General features: G+C 41.0%; 1 protein-coding gene across 1 annotated transcript; it reads right to left on the reverse strand.

The window, feature by feature from the left end:
- Window positions 1-444: 444 nt before the first annotated feature.
- On the reverse strand, window positions 445-16,543 carry RP2 (retinitis pigmentosa 2 (X-linked recessive)). Its single transcript, XM_010077124.1, has 5 exons — window positions 16,538-16,543; window positions 7,085-7,750; window positions 5,391-5,505; window positions 4,130-4,215; window positions 445-907 (listed from the first exon to the last, which is right to left on the reverse strand). Exons 1-5 carry the CDS (start codon window positions 16,541-16,543, stop codon window positions 824-826), a joined length of 957 nt encoding a protein of 318 aa, XP_010075426.1. The 3' UTR covers window positions 445-823.
- Between the last annotated feature and the right edge of the window lie 390 nt (window positions 16,544-16,933).

Raw genomic sequence — 16,933 nt, forward strand, 5'->3', positions numbered from 1 at the left:
CCAGAGACTTTTTGCTCCAAGTCCAGGGAACATCATGTATATCCCATACATGACTTGGGAATACCAGAGGCAGCTGTATCGCCAGAGACACAGAGCGGACTGTAGAGCATCTCCATCAGAGCCCTCATGCTCAGAGTTGACCTCAGAGCAGAAAAGCCTGGCAAGCGCTCACTTACCAGAATGCTGTTATGACAGCAATTATGCTGCTATGCTGCTGCAAACAACTTTATTCAAAAAGGATGCTGAAACAGAATAAGCCAGATGTACATTTTACAAGTCATGCACTGCTTCTGAAAGCACGCTATAAGGAGAATTCATTTCAGACTAAGCTTTCAGAAAAAGTCAATGACTACAGCTTCCTCCCTGGCCCCCAGTGAAGACAAATTTACATGTGTGAAAGTTTTGAACAGCGAGCTTCACATAAACGCACTTTCTGAACAATATGTCTGAGTTAAAAATAACAGTTACTACTGCGTCAAATTTGGATCAGCATTGCACTTTTCAAATATGTATTACCATTAGATGTTGACAAGAAATATTGAAGCGTCAATAGGAGTTTAAAAATCACTGTAAAAAAATCAGTAGAAAACCTCCATTGTTTCTGGAGTTGAAATATAAGTTTCAAACACAAAGCATGTGCAGAGCTATGCCATTTACTCCAGTTCAAGTAACAGGGTATTAAAACCACCAGTATCTTTATAAAAGGGATATATGAGAAAAACAAAATCAAATGACAAAACTTCTTAGATACTAATGCAATATTCAAGCCAAGTGACATCCAAATGCTGAGACAAACAGTACATGAACACCTTCACGTTAAACTTCACATTCCCATCTGCATGTCAGCAAAGTTGTAGAAATTGTCTACATCTTGAGATGCTGATGCCTTGCTCTCCGATACAAAAACCTGTTTCATTAAACAAAGAAATAGTTATGCATCACTAATAAAGGAGTTCAAGTTATCTTTGCTCATTTGGAGCCAGTAATAGTTATTTCTTTTTTTTTTTTTTTTTTGCATTTCACGAGAAGCACAACTCTTAAGTTTTCACTGTGTGACAGAATAGTCCTACAATTCTCTCAGCCCTAATGCACCCTTTGTTACCATCACCTGCTCCTAGCAGACATGATGGCTGCAGTAACCCTAGCCTTCCACTGATGGGAGGGTTTAAAAGTTTTGGGCTCAATTATTCAGGGGTCAAAGCTTCAGCTAGTGTCCATTTACATGTATTTTCCTTGGTAAAGTCAAACTCTGTCCAGGAAACTGGGGGAAAACAAACACACAAAACCCTTGACTACCATTAAGCTTTCCTGAGTTTGTAACAAAGATTCCCTTGCACTATACTCCCCTCAAAAAACTGAGTTGCTTCTTAATCAGATGCTTATTTTTAAAAATAACTCCAATTGCGTTTGCGTTTTGCAAATTTGATCAACACATGTGAAAGTCCAAGCTCTAGGACAGACAACTTTGAAAGCTTTCAGCAAATCAACTACAAATGCCTTAGACAACGCTGAAATTGTTCAGTGTAACAGTACTGTGGCTGTTCATCAAACTCAACATGCAAGTGATAGCCTCAATCAAAAACTTAAATTCAGTTCTTACTATCTTCTATTTTCTATACCTCAAGAGGAAATCCTCACTGTCTCAGCACATCAGTGTTGATGGCACAGCCAGCTGAGCTATTCTCAAGTGCACTGGGACTGGAGGAATGGGTTATTCCAGATGACTATGCTCCTACAGTCACCACTTCTCTGCTTCAGCTCAGAATACCAAGTGAGTATAAACTATGACAGTTCCTTGAATTGTTTCACTTAAATTATGTTTTAAGATTAATATCATGTTGTCCAGTAAATTTCCAACTTAAAAAAAATATTATATCATCACAAAGCAAGTAGTTTCCTAGACTGTTGCTTGGACACATGATATTTTGTTTGAGGGAACTTGAGAGCATCTCCTAATTATTTGGCAGTTGTTTGGTGCGACAGTGATTGGTACCACAGTCACAACAGTTGACTACCTTCTTTCAGCATCCTTCCCTCCTAGGATATTACAATTTACATTTTACAGATTATTTTATGAATAAGCGATGAGATGGAGGAACAATACTAGAAAGCACACCAAAAAAAAGTGCAGAAGGTCATACTAGAAAATGTCGGAGGTAAAGGGTGCAGACACACCTAGTCCACACAAATAAGAAGCCCGCTTAAGTGCACAGCATAGAGCTCTCCTTGTAACACATCATTTCTACCAAACAGCTCAAAAAACTCTGGTAGTGCTATTGCTGAAGAACTTCCGTAGCCTTACTAGAGTATCTAGAGTTGTTTGTCAGATTTATTTCAGAAACAAAAATCTGGTGAAATTAAGGTTAACAGATTGAATAATTTTTAACTGTGGTTTTCAAATGCAAATGTAGCCACCCACTTAAAAGCAAATTAATCTCCTGCAAAGTCTTACAGGATACATATTGTCCTAAGAGCTTTTGTCATTGTTTCATGATCAAGGATACCTATAAGTCTTTGTGAGCACTGTTGCAACTGTCAAACACAATAAGGGCAGCCAACAATGAGGTAAAACCATTTAATGGAGCATTCCTAAACCTTCTGTTAGTAATAAATCTGAAGTTTGTTACTCCTTAAACTACTTCTAAATTATGTCCCAAGAAAGAAATACATTTTCTTTAAAAATGTATACTCTTTGTATTCAATTATCTAGAGAATCCATGCACAAACCCAGTGTTTATCTGAAGTTTTGGAGTTACATTTTTTCTAAATAAAGATATATGCTTCTCAGGAAGCCCAAAGTTCTGCTTCTTAATTCAGTGCAAGAAGTATTTAATAAGTGAGGTAGATTTTACTACAGAACCAGGCTGTAAACAGAAGTTTTTAACCCAGATGCAGTAAGTAATTTCACATTTGGAACGGAATCCAAACACTACAGATCACCCTCGAGAACAATCCTTACTTCACAGCACGTAGTGAAGTCTGAGGTTTCTGGATGCATCTCAGATCAGGGCATTCATAGAGTTATAACAACAGACACCAGTCATTTTAGTGAAGAAAATATAAAATTTTATTTGTTATAATAATTAATATCACTTCAGTGTTTGAACAGAAAAAAAGATCTAGAAGAACCAGTGACTTGCCTACCCCATATCAGCTTTGTTCTGTATTAAAAAAAAAAAATGCTAACCATACTAAAAGAAAAGCCACTGTAAGCTCCTGCTTGAAGAGGCCATTTTTATGGTAAAATTTACAGTGATGACTTTTGAGTCACAAGGAAGAATCAGTAATATCACAACACTGCCCAGACTGTCATTCTAGTATTCTCTAGACTCAGAGCGCCAAATTAAGGCCTGCTACAGATCAGGTTTTTGCTGGCTCAATAGCAAACATTAGCTGCATTTGAGATGACTTATTACAAGGCAACTGTTTGCCTGAAACTGGGCAGTCTAGTTCCAAGTAACTCTTTTGAAAGGAACTGAAAGACAGCAAGGAGCTGTATGTCTCACTATGTCTCAAAGACATTCTCGTCTTCTTTGAACAGCTGTTTGAAGGCAAAGTGTTTGTCACTTTCTCATTATCAGGAGTGCTCTTAATTGTTTCCAGAAACTTTCTCAAAACCATTGCCATTTAGAGAAAGGGGGACAGCAAGCAAAAAGGAAGTGTGGTGTAAAGAAGCAACAGTAAAACAAGCTGACAGAAGAAAAGTGAAAAATGCCTTTGAAGGAGGGCATTCTGCAATATCCTACACAGCAAAAGTAAACCTTGAAAAAATTTGAAATCCCATCATACTAACTTTGTCAGGGTTTAATAGACTAGGACATGACAAAGCAGAGCTGTCCCTACTATATTTATATAACTTGTTTTTACTGCTATGTGGAATAACAGTTTTAAGGGAGAATCTTCTATTCTTCAATAGATATGAGGATTTAGTACTCTCTTTCCTAGAGCAGTTTTTCAAGTGACTTGAGTTTTGAGTACAAAAACACAAACAACAAAAAAATAGGATATTCATACTTTACAATTCAGAAACCTGAAAATATTGTCCAGTACATCAACGCTACAGCTTGACCATGAAGTATCCTAGACATTCTGTAACATTTTCTGCCAATAAAGCAATACACCAGCTTACCTTGGTCCCACTAAAAACATCATTTATAGTGTTTCGACATCCTTCCACAGCACCACCTCCATTGAACTCCAAAGCAACCACTGGACCTAGAAGATAGTTTAATCCAGAATCAATACTCCTTTTAAGCTTGTCACTGAAACAGTAGATTTCTCAACCCATGGGGAATTGTGAAGCTTGCAAGAAGCATTTTATGGTTTTTGCTTGAGCAGCCATAATGCAGGATAAAGAATTAAAAACACTTAACCATAGCTTCAACATACAGTGCTATCCAAGAAGAAAATATCTGCAATTCTGTGCTTATGTTTGCAGAGACTCTGGCAGGATTCCAGTTTTACTTCTTGAAAGGCAGCAATGGCACAAAAACGCTACGGAGCGCAGGGCATCATGGAAGTGAGTCAGACTATACTGCTCAAATAGTGAGCCATTTCACAGACATCTGGAGTAGGACTGAGTCATTCAGGCATTTTTGCCTGAGTCCCAAGATAGCAAACTGCCTGATTTTTAGACTTGTTCTCACCCACTATTCGCAGATCCCCTTTCTCTAGTTTCATTCTGAACGTGTTATTTCTTCCCACATGGGTGCAAAATAGCCCTCAAACTAGACTTTCATCCGATAAGTACAATAACTTTTGTCCTATTCTTGCAATGAGCATCGCAGACCTCTTACGTTACTATGAAAAAACCTGCATGTTGCTACTAAGTTTGGGAGTATGTATTGAGCTTTAGCATATAACAGATGGCAAGATATCAGTACTTCTGCAGGAAGAGGCAAAAACCAATTACACTCAGATCAATAAAAAAAGCTTTTGAAATACTCTGACAGTACACCAGTTATAAACAGAAATTTAACACTTGCCAGCTTTATACACATCTATACTAATTTGCTCAAATATGTATACAGACACACTGAAAATCTAGGTGTTTGAGCAGCAATGGTGATAAGTTAGAAAGAATCTAAAAGCATGAGCTTCTTTTGACCATCCCAGGCAGATTTGCATGTGCCACTGCTCCTGAGCTATGTGGTTGGACCGCTAGAGGGGGGGCAGAGCCACGAAATACAAGTGGAATAGCTCATTTCTGATGCCTTCAGGAGTTTTGTCTGGTTTAGGGCCTGACTGAAGCTTCCAAAACTCATCTCAACTGGCTTTACACTATCCCTTTGAAACACAGATTTCTCCTTCATTCCTCTTTCTTCTCCAGAACTCTCTAATGACAGCTAGATTTCTATATTAAGACGAGAAACAAAACAACACAAACTCACCTTTTTCAAGCAGTGGAATGAATTCTGATGCACACTGCTGGAAAACTCTGTGAGCATCCTCTGCCTTCATTGAGACTTCTTTAGTCTGTACCAGCTGAAATCCTTTACCAGTCATCTGTTAACAGAGAAAGAATTCATGTTAAAAAAGCTTCTAAGGCAGAGAGTTCAGTTTGAGAATACAGATTACACTGGAATAGACCCATTTTCCCCATACACATTAAACCACAGTGCAAAGGGACCCTTTTTGGTCTTTTCAACGATCATTTCCTTTTTCTACATTTCTGTTTATTTTCGTTCCATTCATCCAGATTTTCTCCTCTGCCCTAGTGCACCTAGAGGAGCAAATGTGAACATTTTTGTTTCATATTATGGCCCAGGGTTGTGTTTTTTCCCCCCACAATCCCTCACAAGCTGAAACTAATGGGAGTTAAAAGCATTCAGCATCTGGAGTCAAGCAGTTAGTTCTCATTAGTCTGCAATAGCTCAGTCAACCCTTAGCTCAAACTCTCATCTACCCACTGCTGAAGTTTTCCATTTTGGAAAAAAGAATTACAAACTTTCAAACACACACAGCTTTTTACTTCAAGTCTAATATGAAACTAGAAAAGCACGTGGAGAAGGAGCTTGTATTGGTACTTCCAAAGCATCCATTAATCTACAGAGCAGTAAGATTTCCACAGAATCTCACTAACTCGTCTTTTAGCATCTTAACTCTAATTTCTAGAGTACTAACACAGGAGAACACATCTATTATCCTCTTTACTGTAGCTATTCCTTCTGCAGAAAAAAACCACCCATAAGTATCATTATGACTCAAGTAACTGTTAGTAACTTGTTTCCTTAAAAATTCAACTGGGCAGTGGAGGTGGGGCATGGGAACACCCTCCAGATTTCTTTTCCTTGCAATTAAAAACTCATGTGAAGGAGCTTCATTGGTTGCTTTGTTGATCACACAACACTGGGATTAGCAGCTTTTGCAGATACCTCTCTGCGAAGCTGTAGCCCATGGTTACCAACTCTGCTCTGTCATCCCTGGCACTCCAGGGTGCTAAAAGCAGCCAGCCACTCCCAGGTTTTAGCCCCAGGAAAGCCAAGCTTCAGCCAAGCTTGGGAGCTGCTGCCTCACAAGAGAAAACACAAAACAAAAAGCACCAACGATTTAAGTAATCGAAGACAGCTGACCAGCCATTACAAACGCTCACCGCCTCTTCCAGAAAAAAATTCCAGTAGTGGGTGGCAGGGGGGATACAATTTAACTTTTTTAAGTCTCTGTTTGTACTGGAAAAACTTTCAGGACATACAGTTTAGTTAGTTGTGACTTTCAGGGCAATAAGCTAACAAGTTAATCCTTTTCACAAGCATTACCAATCACTTGCTCTACATTTGGCCTAGTTCATCAAATCAACTACACATTTTCTTCAGAAAGGAGCTTTGGTGTGCTGTGCTGGAAAAAATACACTGGCAAGACTAAAGGATAGATGTGTCAGTCACAGAATGTTAGCTGTAAAACAACAGTCTGATCAGATGAGATTCAGTCTCTTATCTTGCTTTAAGGTTTTAAACAGTGCAGGTAATTGGTATGGTTAGTAGACAAGCAGAACCTCTGCATTCTCCCTTCAGGTAGCACCAGAGGCTATCCAGAGAAAAGTTCAATTAGAAATTCAAAAAGCTGAAGGGAGACAAAAGTCACTTACCTCATCAATTAGCTTCCTGGCATTTGCAGTTGTGTAGTCACCAGCAAAAAACACCACCAAACAGGATTCATCACTGCTTTTCTGTCTCCGCCCTCGAGTTATTGGTATTATGCTCCTTGTGGCATCAGTAGAAATTCTGACAGCTTTCAGCTCCTCAGAACTGGGCAGAGGAACATAATCTTGGACAACAGCATTCTCAGGCAAAAGGCCCCAATTATTTTCTCCTGACACAGGGGTAAAGTCATGGATGTTGCTCCATGTGTTATTGAAAATACTCAGTCCAGCATCCTTAAATTGTAAAGCAAGCTCAGGATAATAATACTGGAAACATCCAAATTTCATACCTGTGGAGGACTCAATAATGGGCTGTGTGGCACAGCACAAGAATACCTCCAGCTTTCTGCAATCCCGCGTACGAAACTGTTGGCAGGCCACTATGCATTTACAATCCTTGCAATCACGGAAAAACACGCTGCCTTTTATTGGTCCTAAAAAGATTTGGCAGTTTACACAGTCATCAATAGTGATTGTAGCAGAATGGTCAAATATGTAGATATTACAGTTCTCACAGTCCTGAATGACAAATTGTTGCCCTGCTACTTTTCCAGGCAGTCGACCCACAGTTTCATCTTTAAGTCCAGAAAAAGTGTAATCTTTGGGGTCAACCTGAAGAAAGAGAAAAAAAAAAAAAAAACAACGAACGTGACAGCCTTCACATACAGAGAATATCACAATGCTAAATGTCAATTGACTTGCATTAACATTGAGGTAGCACTGAATTGTACAAGATAACCTGCCAGAAAACTCCTAAAGGAGTGATAAAAGATCAGAAGAAGCTCTTTTAGCCAAACTACTGGAATGTACAGCATTGATGTACAACAAAGTTTTTAAACTACACTCCTGAGATGCTCCAGGAAAAAAACCCAATTCAGTTTGTCCTCTAATAAAGAAAGGGGGCAGGGTGAGCTAGTTTTCTGTGGACTCTAAAGTGTTTCAGCAAGGATGATGGTCCTGGGTATTATAGCAATAACTGTAAGAAATGAATTGGCCAACATACTGTGTATCTTTAGCTTCGTGAATCTTAAGTATTTCCTTTTCAAGCAGCTTTCTTGGTCATATTTTACCAGACTTCAATATGTTGCTGCTTTCAAGCAGTACCTCCTTTATTATGTTTGCAAACTACAAAGAGCTCACTTATCTGCACCACAGCATTTTCTCGTAGTAATAGCTACAAGATTTTTGTGCTAATAACAGCTACACGATTGTTTTAGCTATGACCAACAAGCAAATATTGGCAGCGCTGGTGCAGGTGGCACTGTTCAGATCTCTCCTCCTCCACACTCCAGCATCCCCCCACTGGGGAGGGACATATGAGAAAGACTGTGGCTTTCCCTGAGACTCTCCACTGGGGAGCAGTGACTGAAGAGCCACATAGCACCCAGGCCAGTATGCGATACAGGTTGACAGCATGAGTAATACAGTTTGTGCTGTTGTAACACCAAAGAAATCTGAGCTGGCTCATTTCTAGATACACGTAAGTCTCAAGACAACTACAATTCCCAGAGCAAATTCTACTCTGCCCTCTTGTGAAAGCTTATTAAAATAGCACTTAGAAGTATACAAGTACCTGAACTAGTCTAACACAAAACAACTTGACAAACCTGCTATTTGATTATCAGCCTGAGGGCCCTAAAGTTTGCTGCACCATAATCAGTATTAACGCATTACAACACTTTCTGTATAGCCCAATTTGTAAGAATTGGGCTATAAGAAGCCTCCTCCTCCTCCTGTAAGAATTCATCCTCCTCCCCCCAGCATTTCAAATATTCACATGAGATTTAGAGACTAGAAAAAGGCATAAACCAGGATGACCTAGTGCCAGACATAAACCCGCTCAGCCTAGGCAGCTTTTGTCCAGAACAGCTAATGGAAGCTAAAAATCTCTAACAACTGATAAAATGTACTCCTTTATCTACAACATATCTGACCTCTGGACAGGAACGGAGGTTTGCAGCTGATGATTCTTCCAAATAAAATCCAAGTTGAGACAACACGATTGCTTCCTAGAAATCTTTCCTCAATCATATTTAATACCACTAGCACACATCCAGGAAAGTTAGTTGGAAGAGTTACAAATAAAACGGGGAGGCTCAAATGATAAGGGACACAGCATGGAGACTCAGACACACAGTATGATTAGGATTCAAAGCCCCTAATGTAATGTTACATGTTTGACCCACATATAAGATATTTGTACTCATATTCTCTCATACTTGAGAATATAGGTATCAAAATTGCATTTGGACACATTCTTCCATCTCCTAGAACATTTATGTATATACATCTGGTGGGGTTTTTTAATAACCTTGGGAGACAGGCTTACTGCCTTCAAAACAGAGTACAGAGGAACAGTTACTTCTCTTAGAAGGAGAAATTCAAAGTTTCCGGAACTTACAGCTTTTTTGTAAGTTGGCACCTAAGCATGTCCTTCTAAATTGCTCTGCTCTAAAAAGCCTCTGAAGCAGCATTAGCTCGTCCTATATGGTGGCCTTTACAGAGATGTGCAAAACTTCAGCTTCACTTTTATTTATTCACTTTCAATTTTATTTAGGCCTACGTGAAAACACTGGTTAGTCAGCTAACCCAAAGCTTACAGTTTCAAATGAGAGAGCCTGACAAAGAGTAGTAGTTCAGTTTAATGACAAAAGTCAGCTTATTACCAGATTCAGGAGCCCAATTTTATTTCCCTGACGTGAACTAAGAGTTCCACCCTGACACAACTCTTACTTATCAGTTTGTTCACCACACTAGGGGGTTTGCCAATTTCCTTTTATTTTTGCTTTGCAGTTTTCCTTTTAAAGACCAAGAGTATTTATTGACAAACACTGCCATACAGACTGGAGAGACTGAGTGAAATAGATTTAACACTCTCTCCCCACACTGGGTTATTGCCCCTGTGAGGAAGGGGTAATGCAAGAGACAGTAACAGACCTGACTGTTTCACTTCCCCTGAGTAGAAGAAACACACCAGAGAAAGGAGCGTGAAGGCAGAACAACAACTTCGAAGATGCATCCAGCAGCTGCTAATATGCTCACCATGGAGTTTTGTGCTCACCATCTCTGAAGTCTGCAGCTACCATCAACAGGTTAATATTAAATCACTGTGTCCGCCTTTCTTCCCCTGACAGTCAGCACTAACTGCTTCTTAAGCTCGGTCTTGGCAACATAGCAAAAAAGGAGGCTAGGAAAATCAAAAGCAAGAGAAGAAGGTAACATCTGCAGCCTCATACCACCATAACCACGGCTACGTAGATTTCTCTGCCCATTCATCTGGTGCAACTTTTGCTGTAAATACTTAAGCATGTGGCAGGTCAACAAAAATCAGCTGTTTGATAACTCGTCTATTTATCCTTTCCATTTGGATAAAGCTTCAGAGAACTTGGTCCAAATCCACCCATCTCACCCAGACAGATGCTTTACTCTCTATCCCTTGATGCATTTTTTAATGTCTTTTTTTGCCCCCCAGGCTGTTATAAGTCAAATGACAGCATTTATAGAGGCAACTTTAAATGCTTTCAGCTGAATTTAAAGAGTTCTTGAAGTAGATACAAGTCACGCATTGATATAGGCACAGCTCAAGAGCTGAAGCCTTCTAACAGAAGTGCTATGCACAGGTTCAGGAATTACTCCACAGAGTGACCTAAAATAACCAGATATGATGAAGAAAAAGTAATCTCTGCTTACACAATATTCCCCTACCCTCAAGAGAGGTACAGAAGTCTCATCCTTTATCATCGGTGACGACACTGGTGATAAGTCCATTACAAAGGATTGGAGGACAAATTGTAAGGAGCAGTGATTTTAAAGAACAAAGGAAGGAGAGAAGCGAAGGCAAACAGAAGTTGGTCATGGTTGCTTTGAACTCTAGGAAGTCCTGCTGCAACAAGTGCAAGGTGTACTAAGCAGCTTTCCTTCCAGCAAACACTTGTCTTACAAGAAGGTCAGAGGCCCAATGTGAAGACTGCAGATGACGTACATCTCTTCAGCCACCATTATCCAGTTTACTGGCACCAAGACTAGGCAGCTCCCATTTGTAACAAGACTTAGAAGTACTAGACCCTCACAGTTTTTAGTGGTAACTGTGCCTAGAACCACCAGGGATCCCAACAGCTTCTTTAACGCTTTGTGGCAGGAGTTCACAACTTAACAAGACTTTTTCACTGGGCCCATCAGCAAAGGAGTTTTAGTCATCAATGATATGCCACCACAGACATGAAAAGGTACTGCTGTTCTTAATGGATTACAGTTCTCCCCTAGCAACCTGGGTCTAGCCTGCTGAGCAAACAAAGTATTTTTAACCACTTACACTAAGGTCTTCTCTTTTAAATATAATTCTCAAAAAATCATTCCTTATCTTGCTAAATCACAACAGATGGCCGTCCAGCTATGGATTTAAATACAGTTGATGACATGCAAGAGTTGGCTGCTGACCCAGTAACATTAAAAGCCGCAGCTACAGGGTAGGCACACAAACTTAAGAGGCTTTACGTGCTATTTTTGTCAGTAGGGGAATTAACAGAAAGGAAATAAGCAAGAAAAGTGCATTTGCAGGCCTAAACACTTCTGCGTGTTCATACTTGCATGGGTTTGGTGTCCTTAAGTACTGAGTTGCAACATCCTCTGGAAACTGCTTGTTGAAATTACTCACCTCTGGCAAACTTCTAGATTCTTAGGCAACAAGAAAAGGCAGAAAGAGGGACAGTATGTGCAGGTTCCATCACTAGCATACAGTTTTTCATCTGGAAGCATCTGCTGCACACCTTGACTTTAAATGTGGCCAATACAACAGTCTGAATGCAGACTTCATTCTATTCTTTGTAATCTTCCCCCTCTTCCAGAGAACCGGGAATAGCATAAAACAGTCATTCTCATCCTTTTCTGAGCAACAAACCACTGCCTAATACTGCAAATAAGAGAAGAGGAAGAAGAAAGGAACCTACTACACGCCTATATCTGACTTAACTGGAAATATTGTTTAATATAAGCCTGCTGACTGTTTCTCTTTTGACAGACTACAATTGTGAGAAACGCAGCAGTAGTTCTTCCGGTGCACTGGGAAGTGTAAGGGAAATGCACTGGATTTAAGGACAAAATATTTCATTGTTTAGTTAGAGGAAAAAAAAAAGTTATGTTATTTATATTCCAAAATAAAATATAAAGTGTCTACCTAACTGAGATCTAGCATTCTAGCAGACTGAGCTCAGACCATTCTAGCAGAATCTGCAAATGTAAGGTACTATCTGTGATTTATGTAGGAAGTTAAGCCTCCGAGTTCTTTTTAAACTGTTTGAATACAGCCATCAGAGCCTGATATAGCAACGATAGCTGTGTGTTTCCTATGAGCTAAAGCAGTTAAGTTGCAAGTCAACTGACATAAAACAAAACGTTACTTGTTCCTTCTAAACTTAAAAAAATCATCTGGGAAGGAGAGGCCCTCTAAGCTTTAAATGCCACTGTGATCGTAATTAATCTAATCCTACTTCTTTGAACATGAGACAATAGCAAAAAAGACATTGCACCTTTTTGTGTTTCTTCTCCTGCAGAGAAGGTCACAGCACGTGGGCATATCCACCATCTCAAGACACAAAACCCCCAGTTCCTGTCTATATGTACCCATATTCAGTTACTGCTGTAGTTATCGCTCTGGTCACGCATGTAAACAACATTAGTCACACAGAAGGTAGTAAGGTAGGAAAAGAGAGAGGAGGCTGAACAGAAATATAATCTTACATTCCAGATGGAAACTTCGCTGAAGAAGGCTGAGGAGGGCCAAGCACCACCAAGTTCCTCTCCCACACTTGGTCAGAAGGGTACCCTCATGACAGCCCAATGACATCAACAGCCCAATGACAGCCCATCAACACAGGGCAAATCCCCAGCATGTGGTGCAGTAATAACAGGCTCTGTAATAAACTGTGCTCTGCTTTTTCTCCTAGACTAAGAATCACAGAAGAGCAAGAAACAAAATACTCATCCTTTTCCCTTTTGTTTTCAAGACAAGCTGATCCTGTGATTCTTCTACTGCACCATAAGTAATCTTCACACAGTTCTCTGAACTCAAGGGTCAGCAGGCACTACAGAGATCCCAGCAAACTTAGGATACAATCTAAAATTGATTAATTTTTCCATACCTTAAAAACTCAGACTTCTGTCCTCACTTAAATGAGGTCATGTAGAAATATGAAAAGGCCCCTCAAATCCATATACTTTCCTTAATTTCAATTCAACTATCAGCAGCTTACAATATTTTGTATTTAGAGTTTTCTACCACACAGTCCACTTTCAGGACACAGACACTTTCATCACTATACAAGAGTTACATGGTCATGAGGATATCATAATATTATTCTTTGGCTACATCTACACTATCAGAGAGTACCAATACTAAAAATCTTTTGCCACCAGAACATAATTAAAACAGACTACACTAGCGATGTTGTCCTTCAGAAGCAGAAGAAACCATTTCACTGGAAGAACTCCTCAGGTTCAGAGCTTCTTCCAGCACAGCTGTGAGCTAGCAGTCACTTCTCTTCACATCCCTAAGCAGACAAGCATGCACACAAGCATGCCTACATTCCTCTGCCTACAGAGAGAGTGCCAGCATGGCATTGGTTTACAGGAAGATAGCCAGAGCATCTGAGCAGCAAGACTTACCCACCTGCAAGAACTTACAGATAGCTTACAAGAACCGCAGACAATTCCGAAACCTGCTCACAGAACTGCACTATATACCCAGAACTGCATCACCCACTAGGAGAGCCTAAAACTAGAAACACACCCACAACCCAAATGGTGCATTGATACATTATTAAATGTAACAGGTAACAAACACCAAAAGACCACTAGCACATCCGTTGACAGAGTTGAGGTTTTCGAGGTTCAGAACAGAATTCAATGCTGTTGTGGTTTTGTGTGGTGGGTTTGGTAGCAGGGAGGGGCCACAGTAATGGCTCCTGTAAGTAACCTGCAAGTTTCCCCTGACTCCAGGTCTGCTGGTAGCAGTAGAGAGGCTGCAGTGGTGGCCCCTGTAAGTAACTGCTAAGAGTTTCCCCTAGCTCCGTGTTCTCTGGCAGCAAGGGAGGGGCTACAGCGGTGGCTCCTGTAAGTGACTGCGAAAGGTTCACCCCCACCCCCGGCTCCAAGGTTTTAGTTGCCAAGGGGTGGGGGAAGGAGTACCACCAAGCTAGCCCCTGTGAGAAACTGCTGGAAGTTTCTCCAGCTTCAGGCTGGACCCACCCCGGGCCAGGGCTGAGCCAATCAACGCCTCTGCAAATAACATATATTTAAGAGGGGGCACAGAACATGGGGGTTGCCACAGCCCCAGGCAGGGCCCCGCCCGGGCAGACTGGCCCAGCCGTCCAGCTGCCTGCCTGATTTCTTCTGTAACCTGACCTGCCATAGCCCAAGCCTCCGCTATGGCTCATCCGAGAGTCAGTTTCCTCAGGAGCCAATGAAAGATCTGCAGCGGAGAGGGAAGTGGGATCTGAGAGAGATGACTACACAGACACGCTGGTCAGTGAAAAGAAGCAAGAGGAAAGAGGCACCCCAGAATTTCTCTTGCAGGGTGGTGAAGACTCATGGTGATGCACAGTTTGTCCCTTGGTGCAGTCCATGAGAAGATGTAGCTATGGAGGACTCCACATAGGAATTTTGGAGAAACCAGCAGTCATCAGGGGACGGTGGCCCTGTGTGGGAAGGACTCATGCTGGAGCAGTTTGAGAAGGACTCTCCCTTGAGAAGGGATCCCATGCTGGAGCAGGCAAAGACAGTGAGGAGCCCTCCACTGAGGAAGAAGCAGCATCAGACGGACTGCACCCCCCATTCCCTGCCCCCCTGCACCGCCAGGGGCGAGAAGGTACAGAACAAAGCCTTTGGGCCTTGGGAAGAAGGGAGGGGAGGGGTGGGGGAGAAGTGTCTTTTTAAGATCTAATGAGAGATGTCTCTCTCATTATCTTGTTCTTGCTTCTGATTGTAAATAGTTAATAAATTCAGTTGGCTTTTTTTGTCTTTCCCAAGTCATGATGGTTTCTTGCCCATGACCACAAGTGGCGAGTGAAACCCTCCCTATCCTGCCTCGGCCCACAGGTGTTTAACAAGACCATCCAGTGGCCTTCTAAACTATGACAAATGCACTTGATGAACACAAAGCAGTCTTGATACCACAAGTTTTCCAAGTGACTTCAATCTAACTTTGTGCACAAACACAAATTGTGAAGTGAATAAATACAACACATGTGATGCATCAGGAATGAGAACAGGATAATGTATCAGAGACAATACTTAAAGCAACTACATTAACACTGACTTAGTATCACTTAAGACAAACTGGGAACAAGTTTACCACACTAAGTGCTCAGTACTCCTTTACCTAAGACCAGGTGTCTCAGTACTGCTTTCCTGGTTTAATGTATTAGGCATACAGCAAAAAGCTCAAAAGCCCAATTAAAGATAAGGCTGCAAAGAACAAAAGAAATGGGCTTAAACATAAAACAGCTGTTCTTGAGCTGTACAGTACAACATTAAGCAGCTAATTTGATGCCTTCTGCAGTTCAGTAGCACAGCCCAAACTCACTGATTCTGCTGGTTTCTAAGAGTCTTTTATAGAAAAGGAGGAAGTTGTTGTACACGTAATACATTACATGGTTTTCTCCCTCCACAGAGATAGACTGTTGGTGCTGCAACAGCCTCGTCTGTTAGCTTGAACCTACTTCCAGTGCGTTAGCAACAGTCACCTCCTTTGCAACAAAGCTTGCTGTTCTCTGAATCAAGTGTTTCTGTGCCCTGACCTTCCTCATTTCAGTTTTAGAAGTTAGCGCCGTATAAGCAGATTGGGTAAAAAGTCTAATGTTATTTGAGCTTTAACTGATGAATTTGCTCTAAAATTAAAGAACATTATTTCCAGTTCTCACTTAGTAATTTACACAGAGGTAAGATTTGTTCCGCTGCTCTAAAGCATGGTTTCGGTACAGCCCTCTCCCTATGAGAACAGTCTCCACACAAGTAACATGCTGCCGTCCTCCCCTTCTCTCTCCAATGCTGCAAATATCCACTAGCAAGTCAAAGCAACAAGCCCAACACAGATCAACAGTCTTTCTCCTCAAGGAATTGATTCCTCTGGGCCATGCACACGCTGTCTAGCTCATCTCCATGTGAGCTTGTCTTAAGCTACTTGGGAGACTTAAGGGACACCCTGGAGCACCGGGCCAAGTTTAAAAAACAAGCACATTAAGCATTCAAATAAGTTCACACATTTTTCTTCTCTATACTTGTAAAACACAGCCTAGAGGTTTGGGGATTTTGTTTGCTAAAACCACATCAATTAAGTTTATGGCCTGCACTGTTCTCTCCTTCCCCCACCCAAAGGAGAGGAGGGGAGACCTAGCAGGGCTGTACCGTCATGACGCATTTAGGAAGTGAAACTTGAAACGAGGGTGGGAAGAAATACATTTAATCCAGCACCGAAGTGATTTCCTGCTGGAGACTTCGTGATTGCCTTCAACAGGTTAGGAAACAGCACTGGGAAGGATTTGTCTTCATCTGTCACTTTAGGGGCTTAGTTCCTCTTAGTTGTAGTTCCTCCAGCTTTTCAAAAAAAACCCACCCCAAAAAACCACAACCTAAACAACAAAAAAACCAAACCAAACCAAACCAAAAAAAAAAAAAAAAAAACAAAACCAAAAAGCAACAATAATGCAACCGGCCAAGCAGGAAGAATAAATATTATTGCCAGTCAAGACACAAGTTTTATGCCTCTCCTGAAATAGGAGGTGCGGGGACTCCATCTCACCC

The sequence above is a fragment of the Pterocles gutturalis genome, unplaced genomic scaffold (assembly GCF_000699245.1).
Source record: "Pterocles gutturalis isolate BGI_N339 unplaced genomic scaffold, ASM69924v1 scaffold22438, whole genome shotgun sequence".
In the NCBI taxonomy this organism is placed as follows: Eukaryota; Metazoa; Chordata; class Aves; order Pterocliformes; family Pteroclidae; genus Pterocles; species Pterocles gutturalis.